The following is a 26,081-nucleotide window of genomic DNA, read 5'->3' as shown; positions in this document are numbered from 1 at the left end:
ACTAATTCTTAGTCAATATGAACCGACTTGTTGGTACTGGCAGCGCAAGCCTTTGCCTCCGTCACCGCGCTTAGTCGACCCAGGCCATGTCCGCCAAGAGAGACGTCAACCGATTGGCCGACGCCATACATCGTGGAGATTCAGCTCCAATAGTTCGCGATAAGCGTCTTTGGTGTTCTGACAAGTTTACCACATTCTCGGCTCGGCGAAAAATCTCCTCTCCTACTTTCTCGGTACGATGACAGACAGGATGCCCATTATTGAGACTTATCAGATGGACTGCCAAATTTTCATCCCTGTATGTTTCTCTCTTTTCCCCGCGGGATCCAGAATGTTAAGCTTTTATTACTGTCTTACCTATCCAGTCCACCTCCTTGTGCACCTTGTGGGTAACTTTGAGGGGGGCACCCTACTTTAAGTAATAAGATGAACGCCATGCAGTTTGCTCCGTCAATACTCGTTGATTCTTCTAGAGCTCTTGTGAGGTCATAACCTCCTCATCTTTTCCGTCGAACTCAAGGCCTCTCAAGGTAGATCAATGACGCAGCGCCGATGAAAGCTCTCCTCGGCAGCAATCTGTGTTACCTACTCCCACCTCAACCGAGACGCAAGAGGTAAAGGATTCCAGAGAAAGCCATGGATTCCCGCCGTGTCGCTCAACACCAAAATAGGCGGATGCTCTCGGCGCCACCATGAAGCTGCTGAATCCGGCTTGAGCCCGGTCAGGCACACCTCTCAACAAGCTGCGGTCTAGTCTAGACGCCACAGGAACCTAGGAGCTGGAGAAGACGAATTGGAGGCTCCGATTGGCCTCGTGTGTCTCAGGGACGGATGTGGGAACGTGCGTGGCTGCAAACGCTGAACCGCAACATTCCAGAGCTCCTCATCCAGCCCGGAAACTGGATACTCACGGGAACATCTCACTCAACCCTAGACAAAGGTGTTCAGTCCCGAGCTAGGAATAGACCGGGTGTAACCCCCCGCAGATGTTTATTTCGGTGACCTAAAGGTAGGAAGTCCGTGGTGTATATGAGAAGCTGGCGTTTCCACCTTTTCGAATCCTGGTTCCCCTCTCCCTCATCAGCTCATTCCAACTCTCGCTTCACCCGGTATAACCCACACCTTCGCTGTCGTTTCAGTCACTCAACTCCTAGTCAAGTCACTCGACATCACCTCAACCGTCAACATGAAGTTCACAGCTGCCATCATCGCCTTCGCTGGCCTCGCCGCCGCCCAGTCTCTGGCGGACGTCCCTACCTGTGCTCAGAAGTGCTTGGCCGACGCCGTCACCTCCAACGGGAAGTGCACTGTTGGTGACATCTCCTGCCTCTGCAGCGCTGCCAACTACCAGGCTATCGTCACCGCCGGTACTCCCTGCGTCCTCGCTAGCTGCGGTGCCGACGTTGCCGTCAGTAAGTTCATCACCAAAGCCCTTGTCTAACTCGACATGATCCTAACTCTGGCACTCAAGACCAGGTCCTCCCCGCCGCTGGCAAGATCTGCGCCGCCGTCGCTGGAGGCGGTGGCCCTGCTTCCGCCGCTTCCTCGGTCGTCGCTTCGGCCTCTGCCGCTGCATCTTCCGTCGTTGCCTCAGCCTCCGCTGCCGTCTCCTCCATTGCCTCTGCTGCCACCAGCAAGGCTGCTTCCGCCGCCTCTTCCGTCGCTTCAAGTGCTTCCCGCGCCGTCACGAGCGCTGTCTCGTCCGCCGCCGCTGGCACCACTCGCACTGCTGTTGTCACGAGCGCCACCACCACTCGCAACGGGACCTCCACTGCCACTGCTACCGCTACCCCCGTCACCGTCAACGGTGCTGCTACTCAGGGTCCCGTTGGCCTCCTGGCTGCTCTCGCTCTTGGTGCTCTTGCCTACTTGTAAACGAGTTCGCAAAGCTCCCATGGTTCAATATATGGCATAGCTTATATACTAGGCCACTGTCTTGATGAAGTCGACTTCATCTAAGGCGCGTTAGTCCACCAAAACGAGGCGCACAAAATATAGATGTACTAGTTATCCACGTGGCAATCCAAATTATATCTTCTCGTGTCATGTGTTATGTCATGACCTCGTCGATCCAATGCCCACACTGTAAGAACTCAGCTTTATCTCCTCTTTGCATACCTCGTCTGGACATTCTATGATACACTGGCAGTGAGTAGAATGAGCAAGTAGGAGGACTTCTGCTCAATAATCAGAAGCGTTCCTTCTGTTGGCAGACATGCCCCTGGGCTATCACTGCTGACAGAGCTAATGATACATGTGCTCTCATACGAGTTGTTCCACAGCCTCATTGATCACAAGCTTTACATGCTTCTTGATACCAACATTATCGTCTCGTACTCGTCATTGCTACTTGCAATCTCATGCTTGCTCATTCCCTGAGACGTAGGGGTAGGTTTCAAGAGTAGCCAAACCAGCCAATCTCAAGAGACTAATAGTGCGGCGTGTGTTCATCGAAGTGGTTGTCGTCGAGACCAGGGAGGTCCTGCGGCTGCTGTCCAGCGATGATGCATTTGTTGACGGCCTCCGGGGCACGATCATTCTGGTGAACCTCTGGCTCCTGAATGTTGCTAGGGTGCCAAGGGGCCATTGGGGCCAAAGGCGCATGCTGCTGGTGCTCGAAGTCATCCAGCGCGAGAGCTGGATGGTACGCGTGGACATCTTCAAAGGGCAGAACTGCATGGCGAGGCAGAGGGGGCGAAAAAAATGAGAAGATGAGGCTCCCGAGGAACGTTCAAAATTACATTCGTGTGCTATTCAGGATGTCCAATGGGTCCCTCGTCGTTCTCCTCATCGGTCATCGCTGCCGCCATGAAGTCTTCGTCTTCCTTCTAATCTTTCTCGAGTTGTTGCCGTCCCAGATTTTGCGGTCGACATTGGCGCCAGCGGGCATCATGGGAGGAGGTCGCATTCCGGCCAAAGAAGGGAAATCCGCGTAGCCTTCCGACTGAGGCTTTGGCTCATCAACCGTGGGTCTGTAAGCCGCCTGAACAGCGGTGGTAAAGTCGTATTCGGGTGTCTCGGCGGCCACCAGATCGCCAAAGTTGGCCAGAGTGAGGTCCTTCGCGACCCAGTACTTGCCATTGATGAAGATATAGGACTTGGGTGTTTCTCGACTGTCAGATTATGGAAAACTCAGTAGTAGACATTGGATCTGATACGTACACGCCAGGCTTCAGACCTTCTGCCATCATGCCCTGATGGGAGCCTTTGCTGGCAAAGCGAAGTATTCTCAAGTTGGTGGTTGCCTTTGAGGTGTTTGAAGAAGAGGAAGAAAGCTTTGATGGTTTGTTTTGCTTTTGAAAGAAGGTCAGTGACGGTATCACAAGAAATTTGTGTGAATTCATGGACGCGGAGCCTTTGCCAAAGCCCTGACAGGCAGTTTTGATGGTTTACATGACTATGGCTGACCCCATGTGAGGCTACAGAATGCTGATGTCTCGGGTTCAGTCGAGGCGCTCTTTGAAGCGCTCAACCTCTCTTCTGTGATTCTAGCCAAATGGTTATTGTGTGTACGAGATTAGTTGAGTTTCTGCCAAATAAGAGTTCAGTATCATGCAAAACACTTACACATTTACCCGGTGTTGGCAAATAGAGCACTTGATACGTATTGTCATGTTTTAGTTTAGTGAGAGCCTTAAGCAATAAGAGCAAGCTTTTCGTCATTCTAAGGTAAATGTACGAGTTCATCATGTACAATACACAGCATCTAGCAAGCCTGTCCAATTTCCCTGGATCAGGAGCTGAAAGTGTGTCAGCAAGTTGTCACATCTGACTCCCACGAGCCTACTTCATGTTGGAGAGTTTGACGAACAGTTTTTGTCACATACTATCATTTTCAGTTCTCACAGTGCTTGAATCCTTGATGTATTGCTCCCTTAACCAATCTCCTCGATCCTAAACCGATGAGAGAATACATTGATATTTCCTCATCGGTTATCAGATCTTCTCATAAGGAAAGTATTTCCTTACTGTTGTATATTCAATCACGTACATCATTCAAGACTGGAAAATTGGACCCGACTGAAACTTCATCAAGGAGGCTTATCATAGCTAGTTTGCATCGAGGCCTCGGTACTTTTAGTGCAGTGGGCAAACATCCTTCCCATGTGCCATATGAACCCTATCATCATTTACCAAGAGAATGATACAATGGATGATCATATTCATGAATGCCAAGACTCGGACTCCTTGCTCTATTCTCAATGCACATTGGAAGACTTCAGGGTATGTACATCCAGGCCAAGAGAAAGAGGCGGGTGACATTTTCCAAAGTGAAGTCACAGGTAAGCGAGGTAACGTGACCGAAGCCAAGGAAGGGAAGGAAGGCAGGTACGTAAGTAGGCAGGCACGGCAGGCACCTCACCTTAAGTGAGGTGGTCTTGCCCTTTAAGAAATTCTTTTCGTGTGTAGTTATGCACAAATCCAGCAGTGTGAACAAAGCGAAACATCATTTGTACGACGCGTCATCGTTTTGATGCAATAATCAATTACACAGTACTGTTTTACTCGTCTTCTGCATCTTCCACTTGCTCTTCACATTCCACCCCCTTCACAATCGTTGCAGAATCAGCCAAGCTTTACCACTCTTGCTCGGGTGCCGTCCAACATGCCAAAAGACCAGCCCAGGTCGCCAATGACACGCAGTGGCCTCCAATCATTTACCGCTTACAGGGGTCGGAGCTTGGGGTAAAGGGGGCCTGGGCAGCGCCGATTACAGCGGTACCCCGCAGCATCGACACCTGGCCGCGCTCGGTTGAGCTCCTGCTCCTCCTCACCTCACATCATTGATAGCTCCATGTCCTGAGGTCCTCGACCCATGGTATGCGGAGATGCGTCGGCATTCACTCGGAGGCAGGCTTTCTATGGTCGACTACACTACCGAACCTCAGTATGGCCTCCGATAGCAGTGTAACTCGTCGAGACAGCTTGCCAGGGGTTCGAAACCGTATGGTCATTGGTCAATCAGGAACTCCTCCGAGCTTCGAGCTCCGAAATCTTCCCAGCTCAGGACCGAGGATCTTCGCGTCTTGGCTACAAAGTGTGGAATATAAAAGCCACCGCGGCCAATTTACCTTTCTCATTATGAAAGACAGATCACCTGCAGCTCCTTCTTCCTGACATCCTCTTCTTACACGCTTCCCACCACCATCATGCATCTCCCGCTGCTCCTGTCAGGAGCTGTCTTGAGCTTCATCGCTCCGACCCTCGCCGTGCCTGTCCAGGACAGTCCTCGCCAGCGCCTCCTCGACGGCAAGGGTCTTCCTACAAAGTACCGCAGTGGTTCGCCTCCCTACACTCCTGGCTACAAGGACAAGTACGATAGTCCCATCGACTCCATTGGCGACGAGCTCGATCCCTTGCCATATCGCAATGGCCTAGGAGCCTCTGTTCTCGGTCCTTGGAACGAGGCTCGATCCAGACAGAACCCGGATCTCGTTCGACCTCCAGGCACTGATCACGGCAATCTTGCCAACATGCGTTGGAGTTTTGCTGATTCTCACATTCGCATCGAGGTCCGTTTGTCCGCATAGGTTCCGCTGTAGCTTAATGGTACTAATTAGTTCTATTTGTAGGAGGGTGGTTGGACTAGACAAACCACGATTCGCGAGCTTCCTACTAGTATCGAGCTGGCCGGTGTTAACATGCGCCTAGACGAGGGGGTCGTTCGCGAACTCCACTGGCACAAGGAAGCTGAATGGGCATATGTCCTTGATGGCAGCTGCCGTATCACCGCCATTGACTACGAGGGAGGCAACTTTATCGATGACGTCCAAAAAGGCGATCTCTGGTTTGTTTGAAATTATTTTCTGCTTCTTTTCCTCATGCTAAATAGTTGTGGCCAGGTACTTCCCCTCCGGTGTTCCTCACTCCCTTCAAGGTCTCGGCGAGAACGGAACCGAGTTTCTCTTAATCTTCGACGACGGACACTTTTCTGAGGAGTCTACTTTCATCCTTACGGACTGGCTTGGTATGGTGCCACCGAGAGACAAGAAGACTTCAGATTGACTGACAATACAACAGCACACACACCCAAGTCTGTCATCTCAAAGAACTTCAAGCTGGCTCCCGAGGTCTTTGCAAACATCCCCGAGGGAGAGAAGTACATCTTCCAAGGAACGACACCCGGCTCCATCAGCCACGAGGCCCCTGACGGAAAAGGCGTCAAGAAATCAAAGCACCAGTTCACGCACAAGATGCTCGCACAGGAACCCAAGAAGACCTCTGGCGGCGAAGTCAGAGTAACCGACTCCAAGAACTTCCCCATCTCAAAGACCATTGCTGCTGCCCACGCCATCATCGAGCCCGGCGCCCTTCGTGAGATGCACTGGCACCCCAACGCCGACGAGTGGTCCTTCTTCATCAAGGGTCGCGCCAGAGTCACGATTTTCGCCTCAGAAGGGAACGCCAGGACATTCGACTACGTGCCAGGCGACGTTGGCATCGTCCCGAAGAACATGGGTCATTTTGTGGAGAACATTGGCGACGAACCCCTCGAGATGCTCGAAATCTTCCGCGCCGACGAATTCAGAGACTTCTCCCTGTTCCAGTGGATGGGCGAGACGCCCAAGAAGCTGGTCGTCGACCACCTCTTCGCCAACGATCCCGATGCTGGAGAGAAATTCTGGGACAAGGTCAAGAGCGCCGAGAAGGATGAGATCACCAAGGACACTAGCGTCGATGCCGAGGATGTTCAGACCGAGACGGAGGAACTCTGATGGTCATACAACAACACGCAACGGAAACATCATGCATGGAAACATTGGAAACGGGAACGAGGTGGCTGAGTCCTTTGCCCTCGGTCATCGTCTGTGCTCTGGCGGTATTTTGTTTCGTTGGGCGATGAAACATCTACAGCCAGGGGACAAAAACATCATCTCATTTGTCGACAGAAATTGTTGATCAGTCAATAATACCATTTCATTATTCTTGGCAGCAAAGTCTATGATGTCTAGAAACAAAACCAATCTCGCCCCTTCGCTCTTTGGCTTTTGGGACGCTGTTCCCACCTTTGATACTATGTCTCCCACTGCCATCAGACAAAAGCCTTTTTTTTTTGCTCAGAGTCTATGAAGTCAAGGTAACCTACTCAAAGTTTACAGACAGAACTGGGCTTGGAAAGGGTATCCATGCCAGCTACTCCAGAAAGCTCTCGTCCAAACATAATCGGATTACTCAGTTCCCGCTGCCAAGTCCAGGCCCTTGTATCACCATCAAGTCAGCCGCGCATTGATCGCCTCCGTTGCTTCTCAAACTAGAAATAGAGCCCCCGTATGCCACGACTATTGCTCTCTTTCACCATCCTCTTCCATCACCGACACATCATTTACATAACTACCTCTTTCTCTTACCGACAGGTCTCCGAAAGACGTCCGTAGCTACGGACCCAGTCTAACCAGATATCGTTGCCTCAAATAGATCTAATGGAAAGAGGGGTGGGTGCCATGTTAGTTGATTGCAGCTTTCATCCCTCGGTGTGGAAGGAATATGACTGCAATAGGTTGTAGCAGCCAGGTTAGCGACGCCCATCCGTGACCCGCGGCCAGGCTCTCGTTGCATGCGAGGAGAGAGAACCCCTCTGGACACGCCCTCTTGGGCCCTCGTGCCCGATTTAGGCTTATCGCAGGGTGGGAGCCGGCGGTAAGAAACGCAGAAAATAAAAAGAGAATGACGGGAAAGGAGATCCTAGGGCCCAAGGGAGGATCCAGGCCGGGGGCCTTGAGGCTAGGGGTGCGTAGAGCCGTAAGATGGATCAAGAAGGTGGTGACCGGTGACCGAAGCGTCGAGAGCGACGAGCAGAAAAGAATCGCAATCCTCATGGAATGAACCCCGCACGGCGACAACACCATCGATCCGGGCCAATAGTTCCGTTTCAGCAACGAGTCGAAGGCAGGCATTCCCAGGTGCTGAGGCGGTAGTGGTGGTTGCGGTGCAGGAGGAGAAAGCTGACAAGGCCGTTTCCGCTACCTGCATCGTCCAATGTTTTGAGCCTTCACTCTTTTCGGTCCATTTCCCGGTGCGGGCAGCAGGCCTGTAGGGTTAGGAACTTCTGTATGGGTGTGAACGTTGCGGTTGACGACACCCATTCCTATTCTTGGAAAAGTTGGAGACGGACAGAGAGAGGAGACTGGAGAGCAAGAAAAGAAGATGCCAAAGAGGGGTAAATGCGAGCACCAAGGGGCAATGAGAGATGAGGGGGCATTGGGACTGGGCACATCACCGACTGACTGACTGACTTGACTGACTAGGTAACTAGAGTTGGAGGCAGGGCGCGAAAGCGACAATCCCCCTGGTGTTGTCGATGGAAAGCTATTCCCATCCCAACGGCAACGTGAGCTGATTCGTCGGAATTGCAGCAAGAAAGGCGGCACTGGCACCTACGCAAACATGCCGTGGTAGACATGACCTGGGATTCGACCAGTGAGCATGGATCTAATACGACCCTCGTCGGTGTGACTGCAGCATCTTAATCGAAGAAACATGTATGTTCAGTTAGGGATGCTACATATAGCATAGTCTCTCACACTCTCTCTACCCCGTTCACCGTCGGCTCTTGTTGCGCTTGTCAAGTTATATCTGTGGCCCACAATCCACTTGCCGCTCGCCGCCCGCCGAACTGCATTCACATCTCCATGGGTTCTCGCAGCGGGTGTTGCTCGATTGTCTCCTCTTCCTAGGCTCCCTGGCTCCTCCTCCTCGCTCTTCGCTTTCCTTGCGAGTCACTCCCGTTAGGCTAGCACCGAGTGGCAGAGGCCTAAACCCCGGTCAAACCCGGACTTCACCCCGGTCTGCATGGCCGGAATACGGCACCTGATTCGCGGGCTTGGCATACCACCTCAACCGGGGAAATCAAAAGCTTGTCCCGTCGTATCGAAGGCTACTTGCAGGGGGTAGACTTGGGGGAGTACAGAGAGCGGAGACTGGAAGAAGGGGTGTGTGGCCGTGTGGGAACAATTCGGTGGAGTCCTGTCCTGGAAGCCCGCGCCCACCACCCGGCACACGACATCTCGCCTCGTCATTGCGTTCGTCTATCCAAGATGGCCTTGCTAGAGCCGATGGCCGCCACGGGAGCGCTATTGGACGGGTATGTACCCCGCGTCTTGGACTTTAGTTGAACGGGAAGGGAAGTGGACAACGGGAGGGGGGAGGGGGCCAACTGGGTAGGGGGGATCTCGCGCGGGAATTCCGGTCTTGCGTCAAAACTAACGTACCTCTGATACTTACAGGCAGGTCGAAGGAGAGAAGTGTGTGAGAGAGAGGCAAAGATAGATACACAGTAGAGACCTGACGGAACGATAGGGCCGCGAGGGAGAGAGAATCGAACACACTTCCCTCTTTCGGGTTGCACGACTAAGCCCGCGGTATCTCGCATACCAAAGAAATGGGGCTCTGTATTGCGTCGTCGTCGTCACCTTGATATGGCAATATGGATACCACATACATTCCATTGCGACCCTTCACGTTCGGTCAACTCCTATCCTGCACAAGAAGCTGAGACCGAAAAGGTCCCACGCATGCGCTGCGTGCGCCAGAGAGAGGATCAGAGAAAGCCAAGTGTTCTATGTCTTGGATGGGAGAGCCTGTTATCTCAAGTCACCAATCCGGATGAGGAAATTCGATATGTGTTTTGCCGCCAAGCTTCCCGTGTACATAGACTGCCAATGCATGCAACCCCCAAGGACGTGCTTTAGGTACCAAGTGTCGGTGTTCGCTAAAAGGCTTTGGGACTTGCCTATTTTCTTGGCTCGACGATTTTTCGATTACCGTGGTACTAGCCGTGGCATCACACAGTCATCATACGCACACCTCTCACTCACACACTCTCTCACTCACTCACTTACCCGCTCACTCATCACTCATATACGTACAATACGCACGTACACACCCAAAAATTCTGCCTTGACTGCCCATGAGGTCGGCCCGTTTTGTCTGCCGGTGGCGATCGTCCGTCCTTTTCAACGCCCTCGCTGTCTCACAAGATTCGATGTGCAACCTGCCAAGACTGGATCGTGCTTTGGTAAGTAGTCAATAGCCACGAGGAGGCCAAGAGACACCGGCACTTGGCAGTCGACTTAGCATTGCGGCTCTCAGATGCCAAGTGACGAGATATCGAGTCTAATACAAAGTCTAATGAGTGCAAACTCAAAATCAAACAAAATCAAGTGAATAAAGCGTTCAAACAAAGATGCGATGCTCATGGTTTCCCCTTCTTGTGAGATGACGAATGAGAGGGCGCGGTCCTTTCATCTCAGCTGACACGACTCCAACTCTAGCCTCCGTGCCCAGCTGCGTTCGTGCTTTACTTAGTAACTTCACACATAAGGTAGAGTGTGCTAATTATGTGGTGTTCTCTCTTACTCCAAATATTTCAACTGATCCTATTCTCGTCCCGTCCAGTAGCCATTGACTTTGATCCCCCAACCCTGGTGCACATGTGATCAACGTACCGTTTCTTTGCCACGCCACGCTATACTATTCACAAGTCCTTTTCCTGCTATCCCACGCGGGATGGGTACCAGTCAGTTTCACTTTGAGTTGGATGGACGTCTGCACCCGACTAGTATCCAGGGACCAGACCTGAAGTTTTGCTTGTACATGTAGCTTATCATGTCCCTTTATTGGAGAAAAGTTGGAGTTTTGGTCTAATGTCTTCCTTGTCCCCAAGCTATTTGGCGTTCATCGCGGCGCGACTCCGCGCGAGGGGGCTGGCTGGCTGGTTGGCCTTGCTCGACGTAACGCAAACCTACCCAAACTCCCACCAATCTGAGGCTCTCGACACCTTCCATGGGCTGAACAGTGATCAAACTGCATTAGATCCGGTGTCATCGGCATGTGAGGGGATACCGAGTGTCGTCCGAAGGAGGGTACGGCAGTTCCTTGCCTAGATTGGGCCAAGTTGTGTACACACGCAGGAGCCCATGATGCTGCTGCGGTGGTGTTTTCTTGGCCCACGCCTCCCCCTCTTTCTCCTCTTGCCTTTTTTGCCTTCTCTCTACACGTATTGGATGGTACAGTTATCCGCCTACAAGGTTCAGGTCGCTATCCCATGTGGTTGCTGTGTTGTACTGGGGGACGGGCAACTTGCGCAAGCGGGCAAGCTGCAATGCGCGGATCAGATGCGATGCAGCAAGCATATAGAACACCTCCATCAGCGTGGCGGGAGGGGGAGGGGTCTGGCTGAACTACATTGTTATCTCTAGGATCAAGTCAAATATCGAATAGTTGAGACCGGATGAAGGTGATGACTTGACTCTTTCTTGAACAGATATAATCATCCCAACTGCTCTGAAACCATTTTGTCTGTTCCCATCACATCAGCCACCGACGGCCCCGGACACTTCTCTTTCCTCACTTTCCCTTTCTCATCTTTTCTCAAACAACGGCACTTTGGGTCCTTTCCTGCTGTCAAGATGGAGAAGATCACCCGAAAGGTCGAAAAGGTGAAGGACGAGTTCGCCACAGATGCCAGCATCGCACGAGCTCGCGACTTTGTCGTTCAGGGGGCCCCAAAGCTTCCATCGGCCGCGGGAGTTTACCTTCTCGACAAGGTCCCCATCGTCCAGTGGCTTCCTCGATACAACCCGAAATGGCTCATCACCGACTTCATTGCCGGTCTGACCGTGGGCGTCATGCTCATCCCGCAGTCTCTGGCTTACGCAAAGATTGCAACTATTCCCATTGCCAATGGCCTGTACTCAAGTTGGCTTCCAGCTGCGTTTGCAGTTTTCATGGGAACCTCAAAGGGTTGGTTTGCAGATCTATTTTGACTATTTCTTGTGATTCTTAGTCTCTGACTTTTGGTTCGATGTATAGATCTTTCAACCGGACCGACCTCCATCTTGGGCCTCCTGACAGCTGAAATCGTGCGTGACCTCAGTGAGGAAGGATTCGACATCTCAGCCATTGCCTCATCCGTTGCCCTCATGGTCGGAGTCTACTCACTCGTCATCGGTCTCTTCGGCCTCGGATTCCTCCTAGACTACGTCTCATTCCCAGTCCTCACCGGATTCATCTCAGCCGCAGCCCTCGTCATCGCCTTTGGTCAAGTCGGATCCCTCGTCGGCCTGACAAACGTGCCATCCGGTGTCTTCAACGTTATTGGCGATGTCCTTCGTCGTCTGCCAAAATGGGACGGCGCAACGTGCGGAATCGGTTTCGGAACCCTGCTGATTCTCGTCATTCTTGAGAAGGTGGGCAAGAAGTACGGCAAGAGACACTTTGCCATCAAGCTCCTTGCCAACTCCAGAGCCGTGATTGTTTTGGTCGTCTTCACTCTCATCAGCTACCTCGTCAACCGCAACCGCGAGAAGTCAGACTACGCCTGGAAGGTCAGCCAAGTCAGCACCCACGGTATCACCCACCCCATCGTACCCGCCTCGAACTTGGTCCAGAAGGTCGCTACCAGAGCCGTTGCTCCCCTCGTTGCCAGCACTCTTGAGCACTTGGCTGTCGGCAAGGCGTTTGGCAGGAAGAACAACTACCAGATAGACCAGAGCCAGGAGTTCAACTACTTGGGTGTCGTCAACATTGTCAACAGTTTCTTCAGCACCATGCCTGTCGGTGGTGCCATGTCTCGAACCGCTGTTGCCTCTGAGTGTGGTGTCAAGAGTCCTCTGACTGGTGCGGTCACCGCTGCCTTCATTCTCTTGACGCTTTACGTCTTATCTCCGGCCCTTTACTGGCTTCCCTCTGCAACTTTGTCGGCAATCATCGTGAGTTTCCATTGACCGTACTCGGAAAATGTCCACTAACAAAAGGCATAGATTATGGCAGTTGTCCATCTCTTCGGTCCTTTGTCCTTGTTCTACAAGTTCTGGCGCATCTCCTTCCCCGACTTTGTTGCCTCAATGGTTTCTTTCTGGGTCACCATCTTTGTCTCAGCCGAGATTGGCATTGGCGTTGCTGTATGTTTCCTCCTCTTCACAATACGACTTTCTTTCAACCATAACTGACTCTTCAAATCAAGGTCGCATGGAGCATCGTCTGGACTCTCCTCCGTTCCACCTTCGTCAAGCCCGAAATCCACTCCAGCAGCGCAGAAACCGCCACTTCTATCCCACAACCCATCACCCGCATCACCAGCGGCGGCGGTCGCCAAGTCACAGATGAGCGCATGGAGAACGCGCGCATCTCCATCCCAGGCGATGCCATCGTCGTCGACTTCAACGACGCCATCTTCTTCCCCAACGCCGAGCGCGCAAAGACATCGACGCTCACGGCCATCAAGCTGGTATACCCGCGCGTTGAGAGCAGCCTTAGCCAAGACGACAGAGAAAGACACTGGAGCGTAGCAGCAGAGAAGCGCCTAGAGAGATTGAGAGCGCAAAAGCAGATTCGTCTCAAAGAGACGCCGCTTGCTGTTGTTGTATGGGACTTCACCATGGTGCCATTTATCGATACATCAGGCATCATGACGTTGAAGGAGCTCAAGGATGAGATCAAGTTGCATTCTGGCAAGGGTGTGCAGATTCGCATGGTTGGCATGTCAGACAAGGTTCGGAGTAGATTCGTGAGGGCCAACTGGCATTTGGTCGATCTGGAGGAGTGGCGAGAGGAAGACGCGGACCTGGTGTACCCGACCATGGAGACTGCAATTTGGGATCGTGATGACGGCTCTGGAGCGGACATTTCGAGTGAGAAGAAGGGCTGAGCGTCGGATGAGCCGGAGCTTACAAGCCCTGTCTCCTTAGAACAGGCTTGATTTTAGCTTGGCCGCCTAAAGGTGACGGGAGTATGATTCATGAGTAACATAAATATTGCAGCTTACCAGATACCTATTTCTTACATTTATCTCGACATTACACAATCTTGCACATTGCCACAGGTTCTCGGCGTTGACCAAATTCTGGTTTTTGCTAATTCTTTAGGACGAAATACTGTTTGATTGCAAGACAAGCCGCACGTGTATGGCATCATGAAGCTTCTTGAGAGGGAAAATCTCTATTACTTTGGGAAATTGCGTTTATGCTTGATTCATTCGGGGAAACTGACACTCCATGTTCTTTCCATTCAACCATGCCCGAATCAATTCTCGGTTGCTGTACAATTCTTCAGCTCCCCATCCCATGTTTCCTTTCAATCTCAAGACCAGAGAACAGCATAGCCCACAATGGCAAAGATAACGACGACGAGAGCACTACAAATAGCCAGATTGTGTCCCAGGGCACCCATTCTCTGGTTTCGGGTTGCCTGAGAAATGAACATCTCATCAAATCGTATAATCTTCATCGTCAGCTCGTCGCATCTGTCCTGAAGCTCCTTGTGTCGCTGGTAGTGTTCGTCCTCAGAGGCATTACTGCCGTGCTTAGAGGCGTCACGGGCGTCCTCACAGAAAATGAGATATTGAATTTGCTTGTCTTGAGTGGCTTGAGTCGTCTGGATTTGCTGTTGGGTGGCCTCGATCTGTTGTTGGCCTTTGTCCATACGCTCAACGTTTCTGTCCGTTTTCATTTGGCGTCCTTCAACTGCCTTCACTCGGCTCATCGCCGTGTGGTGATAGTGCACCGGATCTGTCTTGACTTGGAATTGGTTCATGTCTTTCTTGAGCTGATTGCAAGTTTCCTCCATCTGCGCAACGCGTGACTCTAGCATCAGCATCGCCGTGTACTTATCGGCTGAGATGTCAGACTCCGTCTGGTTGTAGCTCGTATCATTGACTACAGAGTTCTTGAACTTGAATGTTAGAAGCTTAGCATAGAAATGGATTCCAGAGAGGACACAATACCTGCTGGTTCTGATGGACGGAGTCCTTGCCCTTAGCCGAAAGAGGATCATCCTGTGTGAGTTTCTGCGCCCAGTCAGCTGGAGAATAGATATTATGCTGGTACGCCACACTCGAAGTTCTCAATGTCTGCATCTTGCTGCCTTCCTGAACCCTGATCATCGACGCCATACCAGGCAGGTCCCCGTTAAGCGCACGGAGCATCCTGATTTTCCTAACGGTTTGGTTCTAACCATCTGTCTAGCGCCCCCATCCCCATTTAAGGCCTGGATATTGGCACAGGCGCGGCCAGGTGTGGTTTCCAAGGCTTCCACGCCACGCGGTGGTTGAGAATTGGCGCCTCTCACCTCAGGCTTGATGGTAGGAAGAGCGGCCAGTTCTTCTGACCACCGCGTGGCTTTCTTCCAAGCTCTCCGCAGGGACACCCGAAGGTGTCATCAGGGCCGTCCCACAAGAATCACCCCCAAAACGGGAGAGTAGGGAATGATCTCGAGCTGCTCTATTAGGGTATGACGACGACGAGACCGAACCCTCACGAGTCATCCCCCAGTCCATCGAACCGGAGGTCGACGCCACGTCCCGCACCCGATATCCGTCACTCGAAGGGCGATGCCCCGGCTCAAAGTAGAGTCGGTGACCGGTCCAAATGGTCCTGGCATCCACACATGCCTCAAGCTTGAGATATCGCCGGACTCCCGATACGTCATTTGCTTAGGACTCGGAGGGCAGGGCAACCACAGGAAGCGCAAGACGCAAAGAAAAACGAGGCTGGGACACAATGTGAATTGTGGACGTACCTCATTGCCGTTGTCAGAGTCGACCTGTCGAACAGATGTCAGCAAAAGGGTTCACATGTTTTGAGGATGATGTCGAGGTCCAACTTACTGAATTGTCTGCCATATCATCCTGGCTCTCGGAATCATCGAATGAGTTGTCCTGTGTCTTCACCCAGTCAGCAAGGAAAACCTTACTGGTAAGCCCAACTCGTCATCCTCTGTTGTGCCACGCCATTGAGATCCTGCATCTTTGCTGCCGCCACCACAGCAATCTCGCCAAGATCGGTACTTCTTAACATCCATGGAGAAACACTTTTGGCTTGCGACACCTAGCTACCACGCGGTCCAACTTTTGACGGAAGGACGTTGCGGTTAGCTCAAGAACGCAACCGTGAGGAAGCGTTCCTGAGAACCCAGACATCGATGGGGACCCAGAATGTCACCTAGAAAAAGATCCAGATGTCGCGAGACTAGTCCTGAAAGATGGCTGGGACTGGCTCCATGAACCCGCCCGAAGGCGGAAGTTATAAGGGGGCACCTTTCACAGCCACACCCGGAAACGAGAGAGTAGGGTGTACCTCCAAGGCCCGCTACCCTGCTTGCCCAGCAGGACGGATTGGTGGCAACAAGTAACCGATTGGACCATCCCAGGACTTCCACGAGGGAAATCCGAGGTGGTTGAGACCATACCGCCCGAAGGCAGAACCGGAATGAAGAGGTGATTTGCCCCGACTGCCCACAGAAGGGTGACTGGCCTGTCCAAATGGCCCTGCCACCCTGGCAATTCACCTCTCCAATTCCGGGCTCCCGACGTCTCACCGAGAAAGAATTCTCGGCCCGCTTAGGGTCCAATCGGCAAGATGGGCAGGTGGGAAGAGACACGAGAGAAGACGAGTCCGGGACGCAAATGAAAAGATTGCGGGCTTACCATGGTGTTGCTGCTGTGCCAACGCTTAATGCTGGAAACGTCGATCTCGGAGGGAGGAGAGGAGGCCATCGCGAGGAAGATCTGGGTGAAATATTCGTCAGTGATGAGGAAAGAAAACCAGAGACTGAGATGAGAACTTGCGCTGAATTTCCAAACAATTCGGGCGAGAGAGATGAGAATGAGCCGATAATGAGATGGCTGAGATGAGATGGAATGAAGAAAAAGCCGAGTGAGGGGATTGGCAGAGGAAGAGAAAAGAGGATCGAATGGAAGCAAAGCTGGAAGAAGGTCGACCTTGCGAAGTGGGCAGCCAGAAAGGCGGTGGTGTTGGATTTGAGAAGATAAAAGAAAGGGAAAGCTGGGAGGAAGAGAATGAGGAAGAGGAAGTGAGCTGTGGCAGACGGAAAAACCAACCAAGTGAGTCTGCCCGACCACCCACCCTCACGTGAGAGCGGTCTGAATATTTTGATTTTCGAGAAAAAAAAATAAGATGCGTGAGGGATGAAAAAATGGGAGGTGGGAATGAGACGCGTGGGTTTAAGAGGAAGGAGCCAGAAAATCGGTCCCAACTGCTCAGACTGACGAGGTCTTGAGAAAGGAGATGGAGGAGTGATATTTGCGAAGGGAAAGAAAGGACGAGTAGAAGAAGGATGAGAAGAAGATGGATATCGTACCTTTGATCAAAATGCTGAGCAGCGCGTATCGCCAGATGAAGCTGTCGCCTCTTGTTGGATGAAGCTTCTTTGTTGATGAGAAAGTGTGGTGGTGACGGAGAAGAAGAGGAAGAAGAAGAAGCAGAGAAAAATGAGAAGACTCCGAGGATGGAAGAAGGAGGGAAGTTGAGAGTTAGAGGATGTGAGTTGGAAAAAGAGAAATTTCGGGCAGGCCAAGGTAAAAGGGTCAAAATGGGCGCAGGGCCTAGACTTGCTGCCTCACGGATGAGGATGAGGCATATGGTACGGCTCTAGACGCGTGTGAGAAGATGAAGTCGGAAAGGTGAAGTAAACAAACGCGACTTCTGGCTTCAGTCGAAGAAGGAGCAGACTCGAAGGGGAATCTGAGAAGATGAATGGGTCATTATCCAGGAAAACGAATCGCACGCCACCCAAGAATATGGGATAATGGAAACCAGAGTGACTGATCGAGAATGATGAGGCGTAAAATAATGAAAATACTGACCTCCTGGATAGAACTGCCCTTGTAGTCGCGGTTTGGCAATTGGATGTGTGAAGTTGAGATTTGCCTTTACCTGGTGACGACAGGTCGAGGTATGATAACGAGACGTGGTTCATTTTTCAAAATTGGAAACACATGAAACGAATAATCAGCAGCCCTGATGATTGTATTCCGTTCAGTATTCGTCCCTCATCTAGCGTGCCTCAGGAGAAGAACGGACGGCAAACATTACCAACAGCGAGGCAAAGGAGCTAGGGATAACCCATCTCGAGCTCGCGCATGCTCCACCGTCAAGCAATAGATATCTCCTAGGATTGTTTCACTAATGCTCGTCCCTAGTTCATTCACGATATTTTGGCCAGACTTCTGGTGATTTCACGGGGTCTCTCCTTTTCCTTGGCAAAGTGCGATGGGCATCTCCTCAAGTCTGGATGCTCGTATGTGGCCGGCGCATTGCTCCCAAATCAGACCAGGTGATCCTTCTCCGTGTAGTCTATCTCTTCCTCGTGTTTTATGTCGTCTGTTTTCACCGCCTGACGGGGGCATTTGCATTTGACCTAGCGATTCTAGGTACTCAAGGGATGCCCATCGTTGCCTTTAAAGCGTCACGTCACGGTAAATCGCCGTTTTCTTCATTGGGCAAACCGCAGTATCGACAGCCGCGAAATTTCTGCGTGCCCAATCAAAGGGAATTTCGGGTTTCCTTGGACTCGAGGGTAGCTTGATTGTGCCAATGTTATTGTACTGCTCTAGAGCATACGGTGCTGCGGTCACTGAGCCTAGTGGATAGCAAATGCTCGTCAAAGGCATGTCTTGGCATCATTGTTGTTCCCGGATCTCATCGCCCTAATTAGCCTCACAGAAAAGCGCGTTGTTGTGATATCTACTAACCTTAGGCCGAGAGGATTTATGTCGCGTCGGATACCTATTCGCAAGGCAAGTGCCAACGGGTGGATGGTCGTCCCTTCCTTCTACGTCAATTTTACAACTTCGATACTGGAGGTTCGATCAGTTCTCGCCGCATGGCTGTCAGCTTCTTACAACTTTGTAGTGTTTGTTTCATACTTACTCTGCAAGACTATCTGTTCAACGAACAATTTGATGTGGTCAATGAGTTTGCGTAATTGGGGAAACTTGATGGAAAGCACAAAGACTTCCGTTTCCTTCGAGCAGAACTGGCCCCAAAGCTTACGCCTAATTGAAGCAATCTCAGGGAGGCTCAACGGCGCCAAACAATTACATTATGGAATTTCGAACAAGAAACGTTTTCATAATCAATCGGTCTGTTACACTACACGCAGGTGACAACAGAGCCTACCGCACAGCAGCCTTGATCATCAGCTATATATGGCAAGTGTGACATGAGATCTGCCATTTTCATAGATGAAGATGGCCGTAAATCAAAACACTTGGGGATCAAGTCCACTGTAAAACTTAGCTGGCACTCGTGTATATAGTTATACCATCATTACGCTCAGGAATTCTTGCTATCGGGTTTGTGTCGGGTTTGTTCGTCCATACCAGCAAATCTGTCAGATAGTACCACTAGCCCCTTCAGTTCTCATCATCATGCCTCTTGGTATCTCCTTCAAATCTCTCTTGAGCCTTTACTAAGGCATGTTGGTTATTCATGGAGTCTCCCATGGGCTACAATGAAGGCATTCAGCCACTCGAAGGACACATACGCACCCCTGAATGCCTTCTGGAAAACGTGATTCACGTTCGTTCTCTCATGAAAGACGCAATGCTGTTCACCGCTGACCCCTAATTAGAAAGATGACCTACCTTCCCCTTTCACTGCTGTATCCCGATCAGGACAACGTTGGAGGTGGGTCCTTGTCCTGGAATGCCCCCATCACCAACTTCACCTTTCAAAAAGTATAAAGATTCCTCTCCCTGGCTCTTTTCTTCCAATCCGCTTTCTCTCCTTACCGCACACAAGCTTTCCAGACTTTTTGCATTCGTCTCTCAAGTCCTATTCACCACACAACTTGCCTTTTTCACGGGCCCAAGAGCACGCCTCTGTTAAGAAGGCATGTTCATGTAGAGCCTTTTTTTTCTACGTTATTACTGGGGAAACAATCTGACAATCTTGAATAGAATCACTTGATCACCACACGAACAATACACAACTCCTCAATCGCAATGTCTCACGGCACTTCTTCTATGAGCAGCAGCATGGCAGTCATGGTAAGGCCAAGCACCTTTTGATACCTGCAGGTCAGCACTAACAAAGACTACAGACTTCTGACACCGAAGACGACTTCGTTGTTGTTGACTCCAACAGCGAATGTGAGAAGCTCCAGAAGGAACACAAGCAAACCATGAAGGCTTTGGTCGACACGCACCTTGCGGAGCTGGCAATGTTGCGGGACAGCTGCAATAGACGCGCCGAGGATGCGATTCGCACCGCTGGTCTGTCGATTGACCGCAACAACGAGCGCCATCAGGACGAGGTCAGAGATCTGAAAAGGGCTCTCGCTGCCGAGCAGGCCAAAGTGGCTCATCTCATGACGGCGTGCCCTCCTCACCTCAGAGGTAGTGCTTCGCGCAGCTCCCAATAGAGATGGAGCCGATGGGAACCTCAAGTATCCCGCCATTATCTACATAGTTCAGTAGTCAGGCCGGGATTGTTTCACTCGCAAACAGGAGATAACCGATACAAGTGATACATTGAGACAGTCAGAGAAAGGTCGAAGAGCCTCAGCAATAAGATCGTGAATCAGTTAGTGACATGGCGCACATGTGAAGGTACCTATCTTGCATTGTTGGCTGATGCAAAGACATAGCATCTAGCAGGAAAGTCGTTCTACAATCCGTCATGGCCCACGATGTTTCCCTGAGTACCCGATTGAAATTCATATCTTCCTTTCCCCTACGGCCATGTTTTCCAGTGTATCATGCCTTGAGAAGGCAACAAACTCGTCTAGGCAACGAGGGTAAGTTGGTGTCTTCTGGGCTCAATTGCTCTAAGCCTTTTGCTGCAGAAGGCAGTCTATCGCCCCGAGGGCTTTCGTGGCTTCATCCAAGGGATACGTGCTTGTATTGGTTGATTTAGATAGGGAGTCCCCGAGAGCCTTCGTCCTTATTGCAAGATTGCTTTTTGTCCATTAGGATTTGCGGAAATCCCACCACTCTTCGGACTGATGTGGACTGTGTGGATGGCAAATACTTTCAGGACAGTCCTTCGGAATACGGTCCGATTCCAGTTTATAGGGTGTTACAACTTTCTTCGGTTTAATGACTCTTCTCTACGTAGTCACACTTCCCTCCACATGCACCACGAAGTTTGTAGCACTTCGTGTCCATCTCGGACATCAACAACCTCAAAGCAGAACCACGCCCCAGCCATATATACGACCAGTACGAGTAATTGCACCAAACCCCATACTTCAGGGTTCTTTCTGGCGAAGAATATTTCGCAAGGCCGATACGTTTGCCACTTCTTACCGATCAGACGAGCGCAGCGAGCTATTATCCGATCTTCTTCAGACCGATCCTCACAGGCAACCAATTTCGTGGCTTCTTCCGGCACTACAATGGTCGACAACAACACCTCGACCTACAATGGTCTCAAGGTTAGTTTCACGCCTGGTTTTCAAGCTCCCGGGGTTCCTCGCGGAAACATCCCCATTGAGATGATCGCCTTACCTGCCCGAGCTGTTTCTCAAACCTAAGCGAGCACTGACAACGCGCAAATACACATAGTTCGTCCAATACGACGAGAAAGAACACGAAAAGCTCTTCAAGCAACTCATGGCCGACGACGAGGAAAAGGCCACGGAGCGCAGACTTGAAGGCAAAGACCTCATCGCCATCCTCATTACCTCCCGCGAAGAAGCCCTCTCCGAGCTAGCCCACTTCCAGATCCGCGCCAACAAGATCGCCCAAGCCAACAAGCGCGAAGTTTCCGAGCTTCACAGCAAGATCTCGGTCTCTTACGATGTGGCGCACACGAGCTACGCCCAGGCTCAGGAGTACTACGGCCACATTGATTACTACCGAAAGGAGAGTGAGCGCAAGGACACCGTTATTCAGCAGTCGCAGCATGAGCTGGTGACTTTGCAGGCACAGCTCTTCCAGAAGACACAGGAGGTGGCGGAACAGCAAAGTCAATTGGATGAGGCTGTGGCCAAGAATAAGGAGCTTCTTGCTCAATTGGAGGATGTTCGCAAGAAGGTTGACAGAATTATGAGAGCTTCGGGGGTTCCCTCCCCTTCTCTTTCGATCGGCTACGATCGGGAGCGCAGCATGACATAACGGATGTTTGGATCTTGGAATGAGACCTGGATGGTGGTCTACGATGGAAACCTGACAGCACAAGGAGTTTGACCATGTTCTGGCTTGGACTTGGCTTGGGCTGATGTTTCTGGAATGAAGGCTACTCGTTTGGCGAAGTAATAAACATACTGGCCGGCAATTGACTGAATACCGAATCATCGGAGAGAGTTCTTGATTCTCTGTGACGCTCCATCTCATAGCATCTTGAATTTCTGAATATCTATTCATGGTATCAATAGGTCGTACCTTGTCTGGGGCTCCCGTCGTCAAATACACAGCCACACCACCGAACAATCCAGACTGGTACCGCCACACGCCACGCCTTTCCCCTGCATACTGTTGGCCCCACCTCTTCAAAGGCGGTCACCCGATCGAGTTACCCCGGGACCCTCGTACACCGAGGATCGGCGGGGCAGTTTCTCGGTGAACAACAATTTTATTCGAGAAACCCATCCCACCCTGCCTCGCAAGTCCCATCGCCGACGGTGCATAGAACGACAGTCCTACCCGTCGCAACTCCAAGGACCCGCGACACTCGCAATTGAGCTACCCTCCCCCGGCTCAGCCACCCCACAAACTCAGCCAAGATGGCGTCTCAAGAACAGAACATGCCGTTCATCAGGAACCTGGCCTCCAGCGGTTCGTCCCCCGTCGCATCGCAATCTTCGGTCCCGAACCTGCCGTCGCGAACCTCCCAATCTTCCAAGCCAAACCCCCAGAGCAACTTCAACTAACTCCCTCGTGCCCCCGTAGACCGCAAACTCCGAACCCAAGCCCTGACCTCCCTCCAAACCTTCCTCGGCTCCCACCGCGCCCTCTCCCACCTCGAAGCCCTCAAGCTCTGGAAGGGCCTCTTCTACGCAATGTGGATGTGCGACCGCCCCATCCCGCAACAAAACCTCGCCTCCGAGCTCGCCGGCCTGACAGCCTGCCTCCGCAACGACGACGTGCCCACCTGGCTCGCCGCCTTCTGGGAGATCCTCTCCAAGCAGTGGACGGACATTGACGTCCTCCGCATGGAGAAGTTCCTCCTCCTCGTCAGACGCACGTTTACTTCGGGACTTCAGTGGGTGAAGGAGGGCGAGTACCAGGAAGCGAGGGTGGATGCGTTGCTGAAGGTGTATGGCGAGTGGCCGTTTGAGCTCGAGGGCGACTTGAGAAAGGTGCCGATCGGGCTGCGGCTTCACGGGCTTGATATCTGGGTTGACGAGCTGGATCGGTTGGAGATGCTCGAGGAGAAGGACGCCAAGGCGGTGGCGTTTGCCAAGAAGCTGAGCCAGCTTGTTGAGCCGTTGAGGAAGTCACCCGTCAAGACTGTGCGAGCCAAGGCCGCGGTCGTGGTTGAGGACGAGAGGCTGCCGTGGACGGAGAACAAGGCTACCGAGGAGGCGGAGGCGGCAGATGGGGATGATGATGAATGGGGCGGCATTGACGATCAATAGAGGGGGTTTAGCACTCCCCTTGGCTTCGTGTCTTTGCATGGGATGGTGAACACGGCGTTGGTTGGATTTTACAAAAAGAAAGGGAGGCATGTCATTTTTGATGGAAGGATTCCGCGTGGGTTTCTGTTCCATGGGAAGCGGTGGTGGGAACCAAAAAGAGAAATCAGGTATTATGTGCAACGCTGTACTCTATAGTATACAGTGATATCCAATGGCTGTCCTTTTCGCCATCCTGGCCGCCTGCTCTTCCAGCCCGGCCCGACGATGGCTGTACTATTCCCGTCTTCGTCTTGTTCTATCTGGGTATCTCGACTTTTGAAGAAACAAATCACTGCTCCCTACTCCGCTTCCGCTTCCTTCGTTTGCGGCCAAAAGGCCGTTGTGCCATATCTTGGTTGGCCGTCTCGAACTCAATCACAGCCGGTGACAGCATTTCGTCTCCCTTCACTGCGCAGATCTGGGGCGATCTCTTAGGGTAGGGACATCTTCTCCCAGCCCAAGGGACCGGGGGCTTCGTACTTGCCACGCTTCGAAATGACCCTCCCCAGACCGTGGTGAATCTCGGCCTGGAAGGGCTCAAAGGGCACCTTTTCACCGTCGATGCTGATGTAGCCGTCTTTCTGGTTCTTTGGAATGATCCTGTAGGCGGAAATCTTGCGGTACGATACCAAAGAGTTGTCAAAGAATTTTCCATTCTCCACAGACATTAGCATGCTCAGTTGGGCGCCGACTGACATGTCTCCGTCTATGCAGACAAGGTCCATCAGACCATCATTGGCGAGAGCAGCGGCGAAGAAGTTGGCGTCGGCGGCCATGTATGCCATCTGGGGTGGTCAGTACGTAGTTCTTTCGGGGGACAATATCCAAGAGGCGGGCATGTCCAGTCAGACACCAAGAAAGGTGAGGCAGTGTACTTACATTTCCGCAATAAAAGTTGCCCATCTTGTCATGGGGTATCAGTTCCCATCCGTCTGGCAGAGCATCGTTGATGGTGCCGAATCTCAAAGGCGGCAGTCCCTCCTGGTCACCGAAAGGACTCGAAACAGCATCAGCATTCTCCGCTCTCGGAGGCTCGCTAGCGCCCGAATGTGTTACCGACGCGCTGCGCATGTACTCCTTGTAGTGCTTCTTGACGCCCGCTTTGTCCTCGATCTCGACCTTGACAGCCAAGTCGCAGGGGTAGCACTTCTTTTCGAATATTCTAACCAAGAAGCCCCAGGTGAAGCGCGCGCCGCCCATCCACCGCAAGTGCTCGGTAGCCAGGTCGCTCTCGGCCACTACGCCAAGGGCCTGACTCAAGAAACTGAGGGTGCGTCGGTCGCCCTGTGTGATGCTGACCAGATCCATTGGGGTCTCAACTCCCTTGATGATGGCAAGAGCGCAGATCGACGGTCGATACGAGTCGTAGAGATTGCAGCTCATCGCATTGCCCGAGCCGCAGGGAATGTGCGAGACAGCAATCTTGTGTAGCGCTTGCGACGCATCGGGCCGCTGACCCAGACCATTGAATACCTCGTGGGCCAAACCATCACCAGAGCAGGTGACAATCGTGTCGAACGCGTCCACGTCGACTTCCCGCGCTATTTCAAGAGCTTGGCCTGAGTAGGTGGTGTGCTCCACGTCCATGGGCATGCGCGCCGCCTTGAACAGAGGCTCGACGTCTACGCGCCACTTCTTTTCCGCGCCTCCCGGTCCGGCATGCGGGTTAACCAAGACCTTTGCTCTCTTGCATAGTTTCGCCGGGCCATATGCCTTTCTCATGAGGGTATCGATCCAGGACTTGACATCCGGGCTCTCCGTGTCGTTAACCGTAAAAGTCCATTTCGCTGCCTGTACTCGTTGCTTGCCGGCTTGTTTCGCGTAGTCGATTGTGAGGGTCTCTCCCGTCTGGTCGGCCCAGAGGACGTTGTACAAGGGGACGGTTTGCGTCGAGGGTGCTGCATTTTGCGGACTAGTGTTAGCAAGCTGGGAATGGGGGCCACGGAGGTCAATGACAACGGACCTGATGCGCCAAACCCAGCAAAACCGCAAGTCCGGTTGGCTTTGTTCGCTGTTGGGTCTTTGAAAAGGGGTCAGCTACCCGAGCGCATCGCCACAAGGTAGGTATATTGCAGGTTCCCACACACCATTCAGAAGGAGATTCTCCGACGTTTGAGTCAAAGATTTGTTGCCGTCGACCTTGATCGTCTCTGGTGGGCCGTTTCTAGAGGCGGGCTTGCCGTAGGATTGGGAAGACTCGGAGATGGACTCGGTCCCGTTCGGGGCCGTATTGTGTTCCCCTGCGAGGGTGGCCATCGCGAAGTGTGCAAAGGTTGATTAAGCGACAGACGAGCAGAAGCTGGCGGAACAGGCCGTTCACGTCAGGCGAGAGACAGAGTTATAGGCGAGCGAAGGTGATGAAGATGCAAAAGGAGATCGGTCAGTACTAGCAGATGTCGCGACGAGACATGGTAGTCAGTCGTTGACTAGTTGTTGGTAACGGACGCTACAGCGGCTGCTGTTGATGGGGTGGTCACGAGCTCCCGGGGGTTGCGGGAGGGAAGAGAAGAGAAGAAGAGAATAAAGGTGAATTATTACTGCGCCGTTGTACCAAGCCGTAGGAGGAACTTGGGAAGAGAGGCGTTGGCGCAAGCGGAATAGGAATAGTTGAAAGGGAGTTGGGTTAGTCGGAGGCTAAGCGCACGTCCCGAGGCCCGTCGTCGACGAGGGAGAGGATTGAAGTCCAGGAAGGGAAATCGAACTTTGGTGCTAGTTGTGCT

At 52.1% G+C, this 26,081-nt stretch overlaps 10 protein-coding genes across 10 annotated transcripts; 7 read left to right on the top strand and 3 right to left on the bottom strand.

The window, feature by feature from the left end:
* Nucleotides 1-1,186: 1,186 nt before the first annotated feature.
* On the top strand, nt 1,187-1,875 carry CPAR01_09269 (CFEM domain-containing protein; the record flags this gene model as incomplete). The annotated part of the gene is made up of 2 exons (XM_060493534.1): nt 1,187-1,412; nt 1,472-1,875. 2 exons carry the CDS (start codon nt 1,187-1,189, stop codon nt 1,873-1,875), a joined length of 630 nt encoding a protein of 209 aa, XP_060347664.1.
* Nucleotides 1,876-2,794: 919 nt separating this feature from the next.
* CPAR01_09268 (uncharacterized protein) lies at nt 2,795-3,188 on the bottom strand (the record flags this gene model as incomplete). The annotated part of the gene is made up of 2 exons (XM_060493533.1): nt 2,795-3,113; nt 3,163-3,188. 2 exons carry the CDS (start codon nt 3,186-3,188, stop codon nt 2,795-2,797), a joined length of 345 nt encoding a protein of 114 aa, XP_060347663.1.
* A 1,962-nt stretch (nt 3,189-5,150) lies between these two features.
* On the top strand, nt 5,151-6,716 carry CPAR01_09267 (oxalate decarboxylase family bicupin; the record flags this gene model as incomplete). The annotated part of the gene is made up of 4 exons (XM_060493532.1): nt 5,151-5,513; nt 5,574-5,788; nt 5,844-5,968; nt 6,022-6,716. The coding sequence occupies 4 exons, from the start codon at nt 5,151-5,153 to the stop codon at nt 6,714-6,716; spliced, it is 1,398 nt and encodes a 465-aa protein (XP_060347662.1).
* A 2,074-nt stretch (nt 6,717-8,790) lies between these two features.
* On the top strand, nt 8,791-8,892 carry CPAR01_09266 (uncharacterized protein; the record flags this gene model as incomplete). The annotated part of the gene is made up of 1 exon (XM_060493531.1): nt 8,791-8,892. One exon carries the CDS (start codon nt 8,791-8,793, stop codon nt 8,890-8,892), a length of 102 nt encoding a protein of 33 aa, XP_060347661.1.
* Nucleotides 8,893-11,408: 2,516 nt separating this feature from the next.
* Nucleotides 11,409-13,648, top strand: CPAR01_09265 (sulfate permease; the record flags this gene model as incomplete). Its single annotated transcript, XM_060493530.1, has 4 exons — nt 11,409-11,742; nt 11,812-12,710; nt 12,762-12,902; nt 12,965-13,648. The coding sequence occupies 4 exons, from the start codon at nt 11,409-11,411 to the stop codon at nt 13,646-13,648; spliced, it is 2,058 nt and encodes a 685-aa protein (XP_060347660.1).
* A 431-nt stretch (nt 13,649-14,079) lies between these two features.
* On the bottom strand, nt 14,080-14,923 carry CPAR01_09264 (uncharacterized protein; the record flags this gene model as incomplete). The annotated part of the gene is made up of 2 exons (XM_060493529.1): nt 14,080-14,670; nt 14,723-14,923. The coding sequence occupies 2 exons, from the start codon at nt 14,921-14,923 to the stop codon at nt 14,080-14,082; spliced, it is 792 nt and encodes a 263-aa protein (XP_060347659.1).
* A 4,821-nt stretch (nt 14,924-19,744) lies between these two features.
* Nucleotides 19,745-20,163, top strand: CPAR01_09263 (uncharacterized protein; the record flags this gene model as incomplete). The annotated part of the gene is made up of 2 exons (XM_060493528.1): nt 19,745-19,789; nt 19,843-20,163. 2 exons carry the CDS (start codon nt 19,745-19,747, stop codon nt 20,161-20,163), a joined length of 366 nt encoding a protein of 121 aa, XP_060347658.1.
* Nucleotides 20,164-21,138: 975 nt separating this feature from the next.
* CPAR01_09262 (uncharacterized protein) lies at nt 21,139-21,859 on the top strand (the record flags this gene model as incomplete). Its single annotated transcript, XM_060493527.1, has 2 exons — nt 21,139-21,177; nt 21,308-21,859. The coding sequence occupies 2 exons, from the start codon at nt 21,139-21,141 to the stop codon at nt 21,857-21,859; spliced, it is 591 nt and encodes a 196-aa protein (XP_060347657.1).
* Nucleotides 21,860-22,467: 608 nt separating this feature from the next.
* CPAR01_09261 (nucleolar protein,Nop52) lies at nt 22,468-23,322 on the top strand (the record flags this gene model as incomplete). The annotated part of the gene is made up of 2 exons (XM_060493526.1): nt 22,468-22,519; nt 22,634-23,322. The coding sequence occupies 2 exons, from the start codon at nt 22,468-22,470 to the stop codon at nt 23,320-23,322; spliced, it is 741 nt and encodes a 246-aa protein (XP_060347656.1).
* A 470-nt stretch (nt 23,323-23,792) lies between these two features.
* Nucleotides 23,793-25,617, bottom strand: CPAR01_09260 (diacylglycerol kinase catalytic domain-containing protein; the record flags this gene model as incomplete). Its single annotated transcript, XM_060493525.1, has 4 exons — nt 23,793-24,146; nt 24,241-25,259; nt 25,325-25,381; nt 25,449-25,617. The coding sequence occupies 4 exons, from the start codon at nt 25,615-25,617 to the stop codon at nt 23,793-23,795; spliced, it is 1,599 nt and encodes a 532-aa protein (XP_060347655.1).
* Nucleotides 25,618-26,081: the final 464 nt, after the last annotated feature.

Source organism: Colletotrichum paranaense (assembly GCF_030867605.1).
Source record: "Colletotrichum paranaense strain IMI 384185 chromosome Unknown Scaffold_7.1, whole genome shotgun sequence".
Lineage (NCBI taxonomy): Eukaryota > Fungi > Ascomycota > Sordariomycetes > Glomerellales > Glomerellaceae > Colletotrichum > Colletotrichum paranaense.
Note: the sequence above shows the minus strand (reverse complement) of the source record. Positions and strands in the feature narration are given on the sequence as shown.